Here is a 16,466-nt window from a genome sequence, read left to right as displayed (position 1 = left end):
GGAGAGTTGCCAAAAATGACCAGGTGTGACAAGGAGGAAGGGAGGGGTAAAAAATCATGTAATTCGTGAGACAACAAATAGAGACATATTATTATATTGAGAACCTCTTTCGAAATCTTGAAATCTTTTCAAAAGTTCCGAACGAATTGCTTAAAGCTATTGCGCTTACGGTTGTCTTGACAAAGAAAGGGAATTTCCAAGCCTTTTTTAACCGACTTCAAAATTTCAAAAGAGGAGGTTTTCAATTCGGTTGTATGTTTTTTTTTGTTTCTTTTTTTAATGTTTGTTACTCCATAACTCCGTCATTTCTGAACCGATTTTGAAAATTATTTTTTTGTTTGAATTTATATATATACAGATTGGTCCCGTTTTTGTCAAAACTCAGTTCTGATGATGGAATCCATGAGGAATCGAGGGAACTCTTCAAATGTGAAAGGCATACTTATAATGATTTTTGTATTTTCTGTAACAAATCAAGCATTTACATTTAAAAAAGTGACATTTGATGAAGTGGAACTGCTTATGATGATCAGAATGGAACTCTTCAACGACGCATAGTACATGTTTGGCGATTTCTCCTCTTCGCTGTGTTTGTTAAGTAAATTAGATTTTGAAAACAAATTTTTGTCAAGTTCGAGTTCTGACGATGGGGTCCATGAGGAATCGAGGGAACTCTTCAAATATGAAAGGCAGACATATAGTGATTTTTGTATTTTCTTTGACAAATCAAGCATTAACATTTTAAAAAGTGACATTTGATGAAGTGGAACTGCTGATGATGATCAGAATGGTACTCTTCAACGACGCATTGTACACGTTTGGCGATTTGTCCTCTTCGCTGTGTTTGTTAAGCAAATTAAATTTTGAAAACAAATTTTTGTCAAGTTCGAGTTCTGACGATGGGGTACATGAGGAATCGAGGGAACTCTTCAAATATGAAAGGCATACATATAGTGATTTTTGTATTTTCTTTGACAAATCAAGCATTTACATTTAAAAAAGTGACATTTGATGAAGTGGAACTGCTGATGATGATCAGAATGGAACTCTTCAACGACGCATAGTACACGTTTAGCGATTTCTCCTCTTCCCTGTGTTTGTTAAGTAAATTAGATTTTGAAAACAAATTTTTGTCAAGTTCGAGTTCTGACGATGGGGTCCATGAGGAATCGAGGGAACTCTTCAAATATGAAAGGCATACATATAGTGATTTTTGTATTTTCTTTGACAAATCAAGCATTTACATTTTAAAAAGTGACATTTGATGAAGTGGAACTGCTGATGATGATCAGAATGGTACTCTTCAACGACGCATTGTACACGTTTGGCGATTTGTCCTCTTCGCTGTGTTTGTTAAGCAAATTAGATTTTCAAGACAAATTTTTGTCAAGTTCTAGTTCTGACGATGGGGTCCATGAGGACTCGAGGGAACTCCTCAAATGTTAAAGGCATATATATAGTGATCTTAGTATTTTCATTAGCAAATCAAGTATTTACATTTGTAGAAGTGACATTTGATGAAGTGGAACTGCTGATGATGAACAGAACGAAACTCTTCGATGATGCATAGTTCACGTTTGGCAATTTGTTCTCTTTACCAAGCAGTTAGGTTTTCAAGGCACATTTTTATATTTCTATCCTATTTAGTTTTTTTAATAATTATCTGGTGCTTTATTTCATGCATGGTGTGAAATAATTGATCTTAAATACAGTCGAATACCCTATTGCGGGTATCTTACCAGTCAACCATAGGGCAAATCTGAAATGTGTCAAGGTGGGTGCAGTGGCAAAAATAACATGTTACTTTCTTTTCTACATAATTAGGCGTAGGACGCTGTCTTTTTAATTTCATTATAAAATCTAAAATCAACAATAATCGTTCTTTCACCGGTCTCCCTCATTGAAGTCGGTTTTTTTTTCTTAAAATTTTTTTCATAACCCCTCCAACCTTTCAAAAAGCTAATCACTTCTCAAATTAAAAATTCTAAATACTATTACATATCAGTATTTGCGACTTTTTCAACCTAAAGGTACCACATTATCAGTAGTCGATAAGGTTAATTTCAAACTGAAGCTATAAGGAAATAGCGCTTTATGACAACCGACAATAAATACCATTTTGGTTGAGAATGGCTCATTTATTTATTAATTATTTTTTTTAATTAGGTGGCGCTGGTGCTTCTCCTTCAACTCGCCGCTCTGTACTTGTTGCGAGCGCAGGACTGGTGAGTACTACCATGACCTTGTCTTGATAACCGAAATATCTTATTAAAACAAATATACATGCATTATGCCCCGAGTTCGACTTTTTCGCAAGCGTGTGGGATCACTACTCAGGCGAGTGCATGGCAACAGCAACGGCCTCCTCAGAGTATTAGACCGCAAGCCAGGAACAATTTCTATGACCAATCGCCTCCCGGCTGAAAACTCGTGTAGTGGTGAACGGCTAGATATGATGAACCCTCGTGGACGTCAGCTGCCGCTCCGTTGGTGAGTCGAGGAATGGCAGCCACCGAAACACGTAAAACTAAAAAAAATGTCATCGCCTCCCGTTTGATACTTTGTCAAATGACAGTTCAGATGCTCTTATTAATCAAAAAAATCGTCAGCCGGTTATGTCACATGAACATGTAAAAAATAAGGGCTATATATACCTTTTATGATAGCAAAAACAAATCATGAAACGTTGCATGTAGCATTTCATCAGGCGTAATCGCCTGAAAAGCCATCAACGGATTACGCAATTTACACATTACGCATACTTTGCCGCACATAAAGTGGTAGGCGCATATTTCTTACATGTTCATTTTACAGCTGACGGTCATTCCACCGCGATAGCAGAAAACAGCATCTAAACTATCATCTGACAAAGTATCAGCCGGGAGGCGATGACTGACGAAATATGCTCCTGGCCCGCGGTCTATATTGTCAGAGAGTCTTGATTGCCGTGTGACTAAATATTGGGTCGAAGTGGCCATCGGAAGGGCCAAATAGGTTGAGACTTCTTGTAAGTATGTATTTTTGTATATTTTCTACCCCTACTAACTTAGTTATTAAGTCCAAATTGTTACTAACATCCATAAATCATTGATCTGCGAAAAATGATTTTTATTTTATTTTTATACTTATACCCCGTTTAACCTATGGAGAGTAGAAGTAAGGTAAGAAAAACAAGCGATGTCCACCAAAAAACCTTAAATAGGTGGCGCCACAATACATCACGAACAGATTTTTGACTTTGATAAAAAAATCACTGACGGCGCACTTCACTCCGTCAATAACGTCTAAGTTCATGTCATGTCCTTGTGCTACCCCAGCGTCACCGGAGAGATTTCGAACTATTATTTTCAACTGGCAGCTAGACACTTAAGAGGCTGTCAACACCCAATGTCCTTGAAATTGATGTTACTTAAACAGTTTTTTAAGAAAGACTATTTGTTTTAGTCAAGTAAGAAAAATATATGTTAATATTAATTATATTTCAAAGACCGTGGTTGTACTCGATACATGATTGAACGAAATCGGCTCGATAGAAAATAATTGCAAAGATTGGTCTTTAAATCACAATTAAACGGTTCTATGTCTTTATTGTTTTGACTTATGGGTCTGCAATTAAAATCACAATTTCAAAACATTTATATCTAAACCGCTATTGAGTAAAATATTACACTAATAATCCACTTTTTTTATTTAAATATTTTTCTTATTATTCCCTTGCCCAGGCCCAGTAACATGCGACAGTGCTATCTCATTTACTCCGATATAAAAAGACAGTGTGCGCGCTCTAGGTATTGACAGCCTCTTAAGCAACAGTTCCCCCACAACAGATTGTTCTCCTTACCTCTACCCTCCACAGTTTAAATACTTGTTATAATACAATTGGAAACAATATCCATATACTCAGGTTCCATCAAGTGGAAGGCAACCCAGAACTGGAAGTGGTCCTTTGCTGGGAAAACACTGTGATCTTCATCGTCTCCTCGTTCCAGTACTTAGTCATGGCGTGCGTCTACGCCAAAGGCTGGCCCTTCCGGGAACCGTTTTGTGCCAATTGTAAGTAGCTTTGTAATAAAGTTATTATTTAACTAACCCACAACCTTCGTTTTTCAGAAGTCAACGCTCTTACAACTGAGCTATGTAGCATTTTTCCATTATAAGTCACGAAATTTCAATCTCATCAATTTGAACTGAACTATTCTACTGAAGCACTATATACGCCTCGATCGGAAATTGCCTGCCTTGCGTTACTAAACGCCCTCGCTTCGCTCGCCCGTTTGTTTCACAATCGACCGGAAATCCTTTATTTCGACACTTTTCAATTATTTAATATTTCTAGTTCTATTACCGTAACTTTTTTTTTCAGATTACATGGTGCTGACTCTAGTCACGCAGTCGGTGTTCGTGGTTCTGCTGCTGTTCTGTCCGTGGCAGGAGCTTGCTGACCTCATGGAGGTGAAGGCGTTCAAGGTATGCACTAAAATAATTTAAAATACGTAATGAATGTAGGGCAATATTCTTTGACTTTAAAAAGGCGTTTGACACTGTTTATCATCCATTTTGATTCAAAAGATTGATATCATAAGTGTTTTAGGGGTATAATACTTTTGGATTTATACCATATGGAGGCTACCTATATAAAAGATTTCTAAAAATGTAAGTTGGTAGTCGTATCAGCCAAGAGTCGCAAATTTCTTTCGGAGTGCCCCAGGGTAGCGTGTTTGGTCCTGCCTTATTTCTAGCGATAATTTATGGTTATAATAAACATTTATATGTAAGTGCCAACCTACAAAAGTGCTGAATAAGCATTAGGTTTTTAAGAAGAGAACCAGATTTTTGGCCTAATTAACGATAATAATTTTAATTTGTTTAATTTTTGATACAGTGGGAAGCTCAGGAGGAGAACATTTTCCGCATCTACCTGCTCTTGGTGCCGGCGCTACATCTCATCCTAGCTATCGCCATTGAGGTGAGTTTTCTCTAAATGTATTGAGCATGTACAGTTAGCTGCAGAGATATTTGACCCCCCTGCATACAAACAGTCCAAGTAGGAGGGTCAATTATGTATCTGTAGCGGCTGTACAATGTTGTGGCTCACTAATTCAGAAATATCAATAAGGGAGAAGGAAGATTCGTAAACGAACCTTGTGGAATGCCTCATAGAGCTCGTTTAAGACTCAAAGCTAACTTTGCAACGATTAGGCAAGAGTATGGTAACGCCACCATAAACATGGAATTCCTATTAAAGTTGGTGCCATTTATAGTGGACATGCCACTCGACAAGTAGGTGCAGTTTTTTTATACTACGTCAATGGCAAATAAGCATACGGCCCGCCTGATAGTAAGCAGTCTCCGCAGCCTATGTACACCTGCAAGTTACATACGCGTGGCCGACTCTAACACTCCGCGCCCTTGAGCTCTGGCAACTTTACTCATCGGCAGGAACACAACACTATGAATCTAGTGTTATTTGACTGCGGTTTTCTGTTAGGTGGAGTTATCTGAAGCGGACCTTAGGTATCTTCTCACAAAACATGACTTAAAGTAAGCTAAAGTTGTTACAAAATTAACTGACCTCTTTCCTTCCAGGCGACCCTATCCGACCCGCACAGGTTCCACGACATGTTCCGCGGCCGGAGGCGCTGCGACAAGCCGCGCGGCGCCGGCGACGCCGCGCACGTGTGCTGACGCCACACACGCACACGCGCTGTACACACACACGTCGTCACACCAGGCGAGATGTACCTCTGTTTCTTTACCGTCGCTGGGTTATGCGGGAACTTGTGTTTATTTTTAACTCCTGTGAAGTTCGCTTGCAAACACGCAGCGTCAGATATCTCTGTTTCACTAGGCAAGATGTATCTCTGTTTTATTACTGTAGCCGGGAGGCGGAGCGCTGTGTTCTGCGGGAATTTATGTTTATTTTTAACGGCTGTGACGTTCGCTTGCAACCACGTTGCGGCAGATATTTCAGTTTCACTAGGTGAGATGTATTTATATTTATCTCTACGCGCTGCGGAATTCTTAGTTAATAAATGTTTTTCAGCGGCTGCGAAATCCGCAAGCGGTCACGCAGCGTTAAGTATCTCTGTCCTTAACCAGGGGTCTGCAAACTACGAACCAAGAGTCTGCCAATATGGCCCGCGAAAAGAGTCAAATTTGAATCAATTCGACCCGCGAAATAGTAGAGGCGTGGCTTTTGGGTCAACTAGTTTGAAGACACCAAGCAATAATCATTTGTCTATATTTTTGGCAAAAGTTTTGACGTTTGTACGCAGATACGCAGCATTTAATGTCTGTGCTATTCTAGCGCTTAAATACTTCGTTTCTTTTTGTAACACTATTAAAGAAATACAGAATTATCTTTTGAAAACATACTCATGTTCGCCTAGTCTAACTGGCGAAGTGCTAATGACGTCACACATGCTTATTGCAAATAATTGGAGCATGTTTCATTACCATATTAAATATGTATTTGTACTAGGCACACATAAACAGCGACAATTCGGTATATTTAATTTGAACCCTACCAAAAAGCCATTTTTCGATGTTCGCTGCTCGCCTAGTATTTTAGAATCACTAGATTTTGTATTATATTTCAAGGTCGAATTATGTAGACCTGACTTTAGTTCCTTTTACGGGTTAAAAAGTCTTATTTCAATGTTCGCGTTCAGTTGCTGACCTGAAATCATCGCGGGCGTCCGCGATATCATACACTTTGTATGAAAATATACATACAATCTGTTTTCAAAAGAAGCTAATAAAATATTATCAAATGATGATGAAGCTAATCAAATTTATGTATGGTCGACCGGGATAAATGCAACTATGGGATTATGGCGTCTATTTCATTATTTCTCGAATACGATTGTTCGGAACGGCATCTATGTTTCGTTTTATTACCAAGTAGGCTTTCATTGACGGGAGCTTTTGTACAGTCGAGATCATAAATATGTATACATTTTTTCACCTTATTGCAATGGATTAAGGTGAAGAAATGTATACATATTTATAAACTCGGCTGTAATTCACGTTGTTTAACACGTTCACTGTCCCAAACTGAACTGTCAGCCTTACGGCTTTGTAGTAGAGGCTTGTCGCTACCCATATACGGGGCACGGACAGTGAATGTGTTAAAAAAGATTTTAAATCGACGCAATAACCCCATAGTGGCATTTATCCCTGTCGACCTTATATTAAGTCAATATATCCGTCGCGCTCTCGTAAATGGGGCCGCATATTAGCGCAATAAGGACAACTGTGGAGCCCACATCTATCCAAAATACAATCATACGTATTCTCTGTTAAAACAGAAACATTATCTGCATTAGTTTTATTAGTAAAAATTAATAAATATGTGTCAAATTCTATGTAATTACCAAGTATATAATATACTTGGCTCTGTTTCGTAAAACCAGACCATATAATCTATACTAGTAGTGACAGTAATTATATTACCACGAATATGTTGAAGAGCGCATTTTCTGCGTAAGATTGGGAGTTTGCGTTTTAAACTATAACCCCCTTATTCATAAACGTGTCCTAAAGTTACGATGCCGCTAATCATCGTTTGTCCCTTTCCATCATACCGATACGTCGGAAAGGGACAAACGATGATTACCGGCATCGTAACTTTAGTACACGTTTATGAATAAGGGGGTTTGTGTCGGACAATAAGAAGTCCAGCAATAGTTTGACTAATTTATTACGAAGTTAGGCCTGAGTGGACGCTTGAAGCGGAGCGTTCGGCGGGGCGTGCAGCGTGGCGATTTTACACATCTTACTCAATCATTGTATATTTGCTTGTAGAGAACACCATGGGGCATTATGTCCGCCTTATGTACATTTCTGTATTTTGAGCAATAAACTTTCAAGAAAATAAACCGGCGTGGATATAATGAAATTTTGATAAACTAGCGAATGCTGGTTATTTAAAAAAAATCTTCACAGAATTTGCGCTCTTAATCAAACAATTCCGTCTAAAGGAAAAGGGTTCTTAACTCAAACACATTAAAGTTGATTTCAGTCAGACTCGTTAATAAAAATAACAAGCATTTCAAACACATTTAAAGTAACGGTAGAGTTAGACCAAGCTAAGTTGGCAGCGATTTTAACAGCAAAGACTGTATTTTTTTTATTTATACGTCATAATTTCATAGAAGTTTGACGTTTAAAATAAAACTTGTGCAGTCTGTGCTATCAGAGAGAGAGAGAGAATTTGAAATAGAGGGGCATTGTCAAAGAAAACTTTGTAGCCACGTAAATTTACTGCCATCTTTCGACACATGATTAAAACTTTTAGAACGCCATTTGACTTTCCTCGGCGCCACTTTTTGATATTTAACAAATTTAACACACATCATTGAAAGAATAAGGATCAAAGTCAAATGGCATTCAAAAAGTTTTGATCATGTTTCAAAAAATAGCAGTCAATTTACTGTAACTACAAAGTTTTCTTTGACAATCTTTGCTGCCAACTTAGCTTGGTCTAACTATATTAAGATCCCTTTTCCCACGGCATCGCCGACGGCTTAGGAATCCGTGATTAGACAGCGTTTGCTATTTTGTTTTAAAAGTAGTTACACCCTGTCCTGACCTGGCCGCGGCATTTGTTATATCGTTATAGATAATTTCTCTGTTGAGATATATATGGGCGTTTTCTGAAATAAATATTGAAAATCTGATTACAAATCTTTTTTGGGCTTATTCTACTCAGAATCGTTAGAATACTCCATCTTACCATTAAAATAAATGTCCCAAAATGTCCGTTCCATTACGTCACGATTTAGTGTGGGAAAAATTTTCACTTATAAATTATAATAAATAAATATTATAGGACATTATTACACAAATTGACTAAGCCCCACAGTAAACTCAATAAGGCTTGTGTTGTAGGTACCTAGACAACGATATATATAATATATTATAATTATAAATACTTAAATACATACAAACACCCATGACTCAGAAACAAATATCCGTGTTAATCACACAAATATATGCTCTTACCAGGATTTGAACCCGGGACCATCAGCTTCATAGGCAGGGTCACTACCCACTAGGCCAGACCGGTCGTCAACTTGTATGAGCGTGACGAGCTACAATTTCCATACAAATGTTTGTGACATTTTGTTATCATCAATATTGAATACGCTAATGATTCTGAGTTGAAAGAATCTAAAAACACCAGGATCTGTAAGAATCAGGGCTTCAATATATTTTTTAGAAACGGCTCTTAATTCATAGGGCCTACCGCGAACATCGAATTCTGCCTCTCTATCGCTCTTGTATCGAGAGAGGCAGATAGATGCCTTCGATGTTCGAGGCAGGCCCTCAGTTACGTTTACCGTTTGGATTAGGTCGTTGATAGGATGGTTTGATTTCATACTTTAACTTTATTGATATAAAGGTTCTGTAAAAAGTACTTAATTATTATATTAGGGAAGCTTGTTCTTACGTTTACTATACAAACCCATTAAAGCTGTATCTTAAACCAGTTTAACCTAGTTCTTACCAAAGAGAATTGATTGTAATAGATAGGTAAAGTCTAAGAAAAAAACGTGCCCCTTAGTTTGACATCCAAAACAGATGGCGCTGTACTGCGCCGTATGTTTTACGGTCACTGAATTGGTAAACGTCAACTTTTGACAATCAAAGTTAGCGCAAAATATATGGAACCGTACAGCGCCATCTCGTTTACCTGTCAAATTCTAAGAACGAAATTTTCTTAGATTTTACACATCTTACTCGATCAATGTATCTTTGACCTGTGTCGCAATAAAAGCTAGAAAACAATAAATATTTTTAATATATTTAACACACATCATTGAAAGAATAAGGATCAAAGTCAAATGGCATTCTAAAAGTTTTGATCATGTTTCAAAAAATAGCAGTCAATTTACTGTAACTAATTTTTGGCTAAAAAGTCAAACCAAATGTCATCGACCTACTCCGTATATTATTCTGTAGTTTACTTAATATTATACATATATATTATTTCAATTTATGTATTAGCATTCGTAAATTATTATTCCGTCTAACAGACGTTAATTTTTAGAGAATGTTTATTTTATAAATAGTTGTAGCCAAATGAAATTAAAAGTCAATTTCAATTCATGCAGCTGCCTAAGCTGTTTTAGATTATTGGATAACTTTTTCGCCGACAAGTAAAGATTCATTGATAATAGCTAAGCGTTTTCAGAAAAAAGTGTACCATTTACTTTTGCAGAAAAAAGTGTACCATTTTTTTTCGAATAACCATCAACTAAAGGTTATTATTAGTCAAAATCACGAGGACTATCGATTAAAAAGGAAAAAAATTGATCCGGAAAATTTGTAAATTTAATGACGACTTTTCACATACATTTTGTATGGACCGTCACCCAAAATTTGTATGAAAAAATGGTGCTGTCTTTTTTCTTTGTTTTAATCAATAATTCTTGATTCTGGGTATAACCCCAAAAGTTGTTAGTATTTAGAAATAAATGGTACTTACACTTTTTTTTCTGAAAATCCGCTACTATCTAATTCGCGCGTTTCGAGACATTCGAATGTTTCTTGGACTTTATACATCTCATAAAGTCAATGCATCTTTGGCGCTACGTTTAGTACAGTTAAGTTCAAAAATATGGGTGCACGCAACTTACTCAAAAATATGTCCCATAACTCTTAATACGCCGATGTAAGAGCTATGGGACATGTTTTTGATCAACTTGTGTGCACCCATATTTTTACACTTGACCGTACCAAAGTATTCGAATACAATTCATTATTGTCATGTAATGACAACTACAGTTAATTTTCGAGTCCATTGAGTATAGATTTGAAGAACTCGTTTGTATGCGACTCTGCGCTTAAAAAAAACTTCAGAGTGAAAAGGTTATCCAATCGAAATGAAATGTTGGGTAAATCGCCTTTTAACTGGTCCCTGCCTTAATAACCACGAAGTATGTAAAACAAACATACAAGACATAAAATTGTCTTTTATTTATATTTATAACATGAAATAAATTAAAAGCCATATAATGCTAATTTGAACTTCTAAAGTGATAAGTTGGCAGCAATTTTAATGCAATAGACTGTACAAGTCTGATTTATACGTCATAATTTCATTGAAGTTTGACGTTTAAAATAACACTTTCACAGTCTCTGCTATAAAAATTCTTGCCAACTTATCTTGGTTTGAATCTATGAAGTAAGTACCGCCGTGATCCGGGTGGCCGAATGGTTATGGCGTCTGCTGTGAATACAGAAGACGCTCGTTCGACTCCATCCGTGGCACTGGAGGCCTTGGGCCCTTTTTCATTTCTATATAACATTTATTTTACTTTACTGTGAAGGCGCTCAATTTATCCGTTTGATTCGGGACTTTTAGGACGATTTACCCCATGAACTAAAAACTAGTAAATTTTCATTTATCATTGTCATCAAACACGACAGTTACCTCATTACTACTTGAATGTTAGCTGTATTGGGCAATATCTTAATTTTAAAGTACTTACGATTTTAAGCGAAATCCTATTTAGTTAATTTTATTGTAAATAGAGGCTGAATTTATGGTTCAAATTTCTTTTCGTTGTCTTGTTTTTTGTTCCCAAAAAATGTGACAGAGTAGAGCTTTTTGTATGAGATGAAATTTTATTATTAATTTTTCTCATGTAATATATAATCTACAGCTAGAAAGACATTGAATAGCACTCGACTTCTATTATTTATTTGACAGAAAACATACATGCAAGCGTGACAGAGTGGTCAGAAATCAACGAAAAGAATTTTGATCCTTATAGGAAAGTAGTATTTTAATCGATTTTCTAAATCGTTGCTTTGCATTTTCACGTTTTGTCGCTCAGTGAAACGGGTGCTTAATGTAAATAACTTTTTTAACCTAATGTAATTATTTGACTGTATGCAAAGATACATTGACTGTATGTGTATAATATGTGTAAATCTAAGACAAAATTCTGCTTCTAATTTGACAGCTGATGTATACGGCGCTGTACAGTTCCCATGCATTATTCAGTAACTTTGTTTCGCCATTTATTTCAGTAATCAAACTATACTTAGTTCGTTTTTTAGTATCAGAAAATAGGTAAACAATTTTGACGTGGCTTTTCAATGAAAACGCTTAACACATTCACTGCCGGGAACCCACCTGGTGGGCGCTCGTGAACTCTGTTCAGATGCCGGACAACCCGCTGGGCGGGTTGTTTTGTACGCGGCTATAGACCACCGGTTTCTGGGGTAGTGCACCGTTTTTTGTCTGGCATTGAATGTGTTAAAAAAACGAGTTTGTATTACTTTTGAAAGTATATCAATAAATAAATAAATAAAACAATGTAAATCATCGTACATGATTTATAATTGTTTCATATTTGCTGTGACTTATTTTTCAAAAGCGATTTAAAAAAAACACGTCAGTATCACTTATCTTCTTTTTAATGCTATAAGAACGAACACGAGGCACGGTTTTATCTTAGATTTTACATCTCTTCTATAATTTTATCAATAACTCTAACCAATGTAAATTCCCAATAGCAAAGACAAAAATATCTATACACCGTGTTTTTATTAAATTCCGTTAACTTCGGGGTATGGGTAAGTACGTTAAGGTAACTAAACGGCATAGTTAATTTAAAAAAAAATACATTTTGTTTTTTTATTTTATTTAACATCATTAAATATTCCATATAACGTTTTTGTAACATGGGCATAAGATTTAACTCAACCAAACAATTGAAAACTGTGACATATCAATGTCATTTCGAACATCAATCGTCCGACATAGTACTTACAAATGCATAAACTCGTACTTAACACTAATCAATATGTAAACAGGCCCTAAGGCAAGTGTACACGCTCGGAGGGGCCTTATCAGATAAAAAATAATTATTGATTATCTCCGAAATGGAGTCAATTAGAATACCGGTGTCTTTCAGAATGTAACTTAATGGTATGCAACCTTGAAATTAACGAAAAAAAAAAAACACCGTGTATAGACTATAGGTACATATTGAATGTAACAATCCTATATCATTCTGAACGATACGATAAGAATGGGAATGGAAATATTATTAAAACCTAAATTTTACTGCAATGAAATATATAACTTCCTATTGTGGTCACCGAATGAAAAAAATTAACCGACATTGTAATTTGTTATGAAATATCGTAAAATTGTCGTAACCCCTAACCCATATATGCCCAGCCCAGATCAAGGTAGTTTCTGTTCTGAACACCTTCAAGTTACACTCCTCCAACTAATTTTAATGAGTGTGTGTTTTACCAGTGAGTTGAAGAGGATTCGGTGGGCATGTATGGGCTAAGCCTGAATTGATGTTTATTAGATATATCATGGGTAAATAATTAGGTACCATGTCCTGATCAGTCTTGAAACCTAGACACTGTGCTATGTATTGTACCATAATTTGTAAAATTTGACGTAAAATGAGCTATTGGCTATGTGTGTAGTGCGGCATAAAAGCTATGACAGCGCACGTTATTGCCAAAATGTTAACTTTCGCGGGCATTTTAATATTATTCAACGTATATCAAATGACTTTTGCACGTGCACATATAGCTAATTACATGATTGTTTATGATGTGAAAGCGAAAAACGCAATATCAAAGTGTTATTGTAAAAAAAAAACAACATTGTAAGTACATTTACATTAGGTCAAAAATGTTATATGTTACTATCGTATTTTTAATTAGCTGGTTTAAAATGGCAGGCGTTATTACTTCATTATACAAACAAGATAAGTAGTTAAAATTTTTCGGGCTCCCCTCGTGTTACAACATGTATATCTAGTAAATTATATATATTCAATTGACTCGCCATTCTTGTTAAAATCTAATTTAGGTATCAGTATAGGATTTTCCAAGCCCAAAATACGCTGATGCACCGAAAATTAAGCTGTCGCAAGAAATTACATATCGTTCTTATGAACGCGACCATACTGGTCGGCAGTTAAGGGGGTCCCTAACGCCAATGACCTTCGATCTTAACAGCAACGGCTGCACTATAGTACACCATATTTACTTCAAAGTTCACTGTCTTCGAGATATTTGGCATCGAAGTTGAACAATTTTAGGCCAAAAAACTGGTTTACTGGCCATAACTTTTATGTTAATTAGTTTAAAATTAAAATCTCTGACCAGTTTTTAGAGACGTCAAAGACGAACCCAAATGTGTAGATTTCGTACATGTAAAATCCTTCACAGCAATCTAGTAAAAAGTGTTTTTTAGACAATGTTTAAAAAAAAGTGTTCGTTTCTTTCAAAATCCGGCAGACCAGAATGGAGATAAAATATTGAAGAACCGATAGCCGTTTGTCTTATAATTCTATCTATGGTGCAAATGTTCGTAACGACTCAAAAATAGTCAAAAATCGATGAAAACCACGGGGAGCTCCTTAAAAACATCGTGTCGCGTCACTGCGTTTACCCTGCGTCAGCGTATTTTAAGAGGAACGGGGATGACCGCTTCTCCATTCAAACGTTTACATTTTCCTCTTTAGATATGAATATTATAGAAAGTATGTTTTCTCAAACTTATAATGAAATGTTGACACGACTTAATTCAAATTAGGTCCGGAAATACTACGTATCCGGTGCGATGAGTGAGTGACACAACGTCATGGCATTCAACAATCAAATAGTAGTAGATTCGTAATTTGTTTTTAGCTGTGTAAACCTACAAATAAGACAAATTGACTTGTTGTTGATTGAAATTTTTTAGTTTTTTTCATTGCAAGTTTGAGAAAAGCACTATACAAATCTTGGCAAGAAATGGGGTTGCCAGCTGCGTATCCCTATTCGATCTCGCTGCGCTCGGCCGTCTATATCTACTTAGCCTGCAACACTTCGTTGCCCGGCCTCTAGTAATGCACTATTACACAATTTGATATATATTGACCATAGCGGTGCCCCTTCGTTAGACTTTTTTGGATTATTATAATCGGTATTACCATGGTTGACATGCATGAAATTGTGTCAAAATATTTTTAATAACATTAATATCCAGAGAGAAAAATGGGGACTACGTTTGTATGGAAAGGCGGTTTCGGGGCGGTCGTCCACTTTCCTCTCAAGCAGTGGTATGGTCGATATTGTGTACTTGGGAGAATCAACTTTTTAGCGTCACTCGTTGCCATGGTTACGATTAGTTGTCCAGGGGACAAAAGTTCATTGAAATACTGATTTTATGGTACTTAAATGTATCAAACTTGCGTTTTTGTGGTCGTTATAACCAATGTCCATAATGGGCCCCCTACTAAGCATGTTAATAGAACGGCATACAACGTCTCTTCAAACAAGGTGAGTAAGGTTGCCAGAGCTCATCGAGGGGGGGCGGGTTTAGGGTCGGCAACGCGCATGTAACTCCTCTGGAGTTGCAGGCGTACATAGGCTACGGAGACTGCTTACCATCAGGCGGGCCGTGTGCTTGTTTGCCGCCGACGTAGTGAAAAAACTGTGCCACTGTTGTCCCTTGGACAACGGGACAGGATAACAAAACAAAAAAAGTTGATTCACCCACTTCTATCTTTTTTGCCTAGCTAATTAAAATTACGACTGTAGTTCCAAAATAAAACGCTTGTTATAGACGTTATAGTTCAGTTATTTGGTTGATATTTGTGTGATACTAAATAGGAATAAAGTGAAACTATTCGAATAGCACAAACATTTTTGTTATTTTATTATACCTTATCCCCCTTATTCATAAACGTGTACTAAAGTTGAAAAGCCGCCAATAATCGTTTGTCCCTTGCCGACGTAAGGTAGAAGTACTAGTGCTCGACGCTGCACTAGTCACCGACACGGGCACTTTATTTCATGGAAATATAGGTTAAATTCGAACAACGAAGATTTATTTTATTAGTACACGTTTATGAATACGTGTACTAAAGTTGAAAAGCCGCCAATAATCGTTTGTCCCTTGCCGACGTAAGGTAGAAGTACTAGTGCTCGACGCTGCACTAGTCACCGACATGGGCACTTTATTTCATGGAAATATAGGTCAAATTCGAACAACGAAGATTTTTCTGTATTCGAACTTAATCCTTGTCACTTTGACATAAAGTGCCCATGTCGAGTACTAGTGCAGCGTCGACCACTAGTACTTCTATTTTATTATATATGAATAAGGGGGTATATGTGTACATACCTATTGTATCTATTATCTTTTAGACACTGAAATATCAGATCTACTAGAGTACGTCAAGCTATCTCTGTACCGACTGTGACGTGAGTGTGGAAATACCACAATAAACGTCATATTTTATTGAAATTCTCTTACACTTTGTCATTGGAAAGTCGGTGCAAAGTTAAGCCATATTTAGACGGTTCAAGAATTTGCATTCAACATTCGACACATTGCTAAGTCAGACCAAGCTAACTTGGCAACGATTTTGATAGCCCAGTCTGTGCAAGTGTTAAGTAAACATCATAATTTCATAGAAGTTTGACGTTTA

At 36.6% G+C, this 16,466-nt stretch overlaps 1 protein-coding gene across 1 annotated transcript in view; it reads left to right on the top strand.

Annotated features, from left to right (window-relative positions):
* The window catches only part of LOC133520164 (polyamine-transporting ATPase 13A3-like), a 48,707-nt gene extending 33,031 nt beyond the window's left edge, over window positions 1-15,676 (top strand). Inside the window, 5 exon segments of the mRNA XM_061854534.1 lie at window positions 2,167-2,225; window positions 3,905-4,053; window positions 4,364-4,467; window positions 4,883-4,966; window positions 5,587-15,676. Coding sequence (XP_061710518.1) covers window positions 2,167-2,225; window positions 3,905-4,053; window positions 4,364-4,467; window positions 4,883-4,966; window positions 5,587-5,685 — 495 coding nt within the window. The 3' untranslated portion in view covers window positions 5,686-15,676.
* The last annotated feature ends 790 nt before the right edge of the window (window positions 15,677-16,466 follow it).

This window comes from Cydia pomonella, chromosome 7, assembly GCF_033807575.1.
Source record: "Cydia pomonella isolate Wapato2018A chromosome 7, ilCydPomo1, whole genome shotgun sequence".
Classification (NCBI taxonomy): Eukaryota; Metazoa; Arthropoda; class Insecta; order Lepidoptera; family Tortricidae; genus Cydia; species Cydia pomonella.
This window is presented reverse-complemented; position numbering and strand designations above follow the sequence as displayed.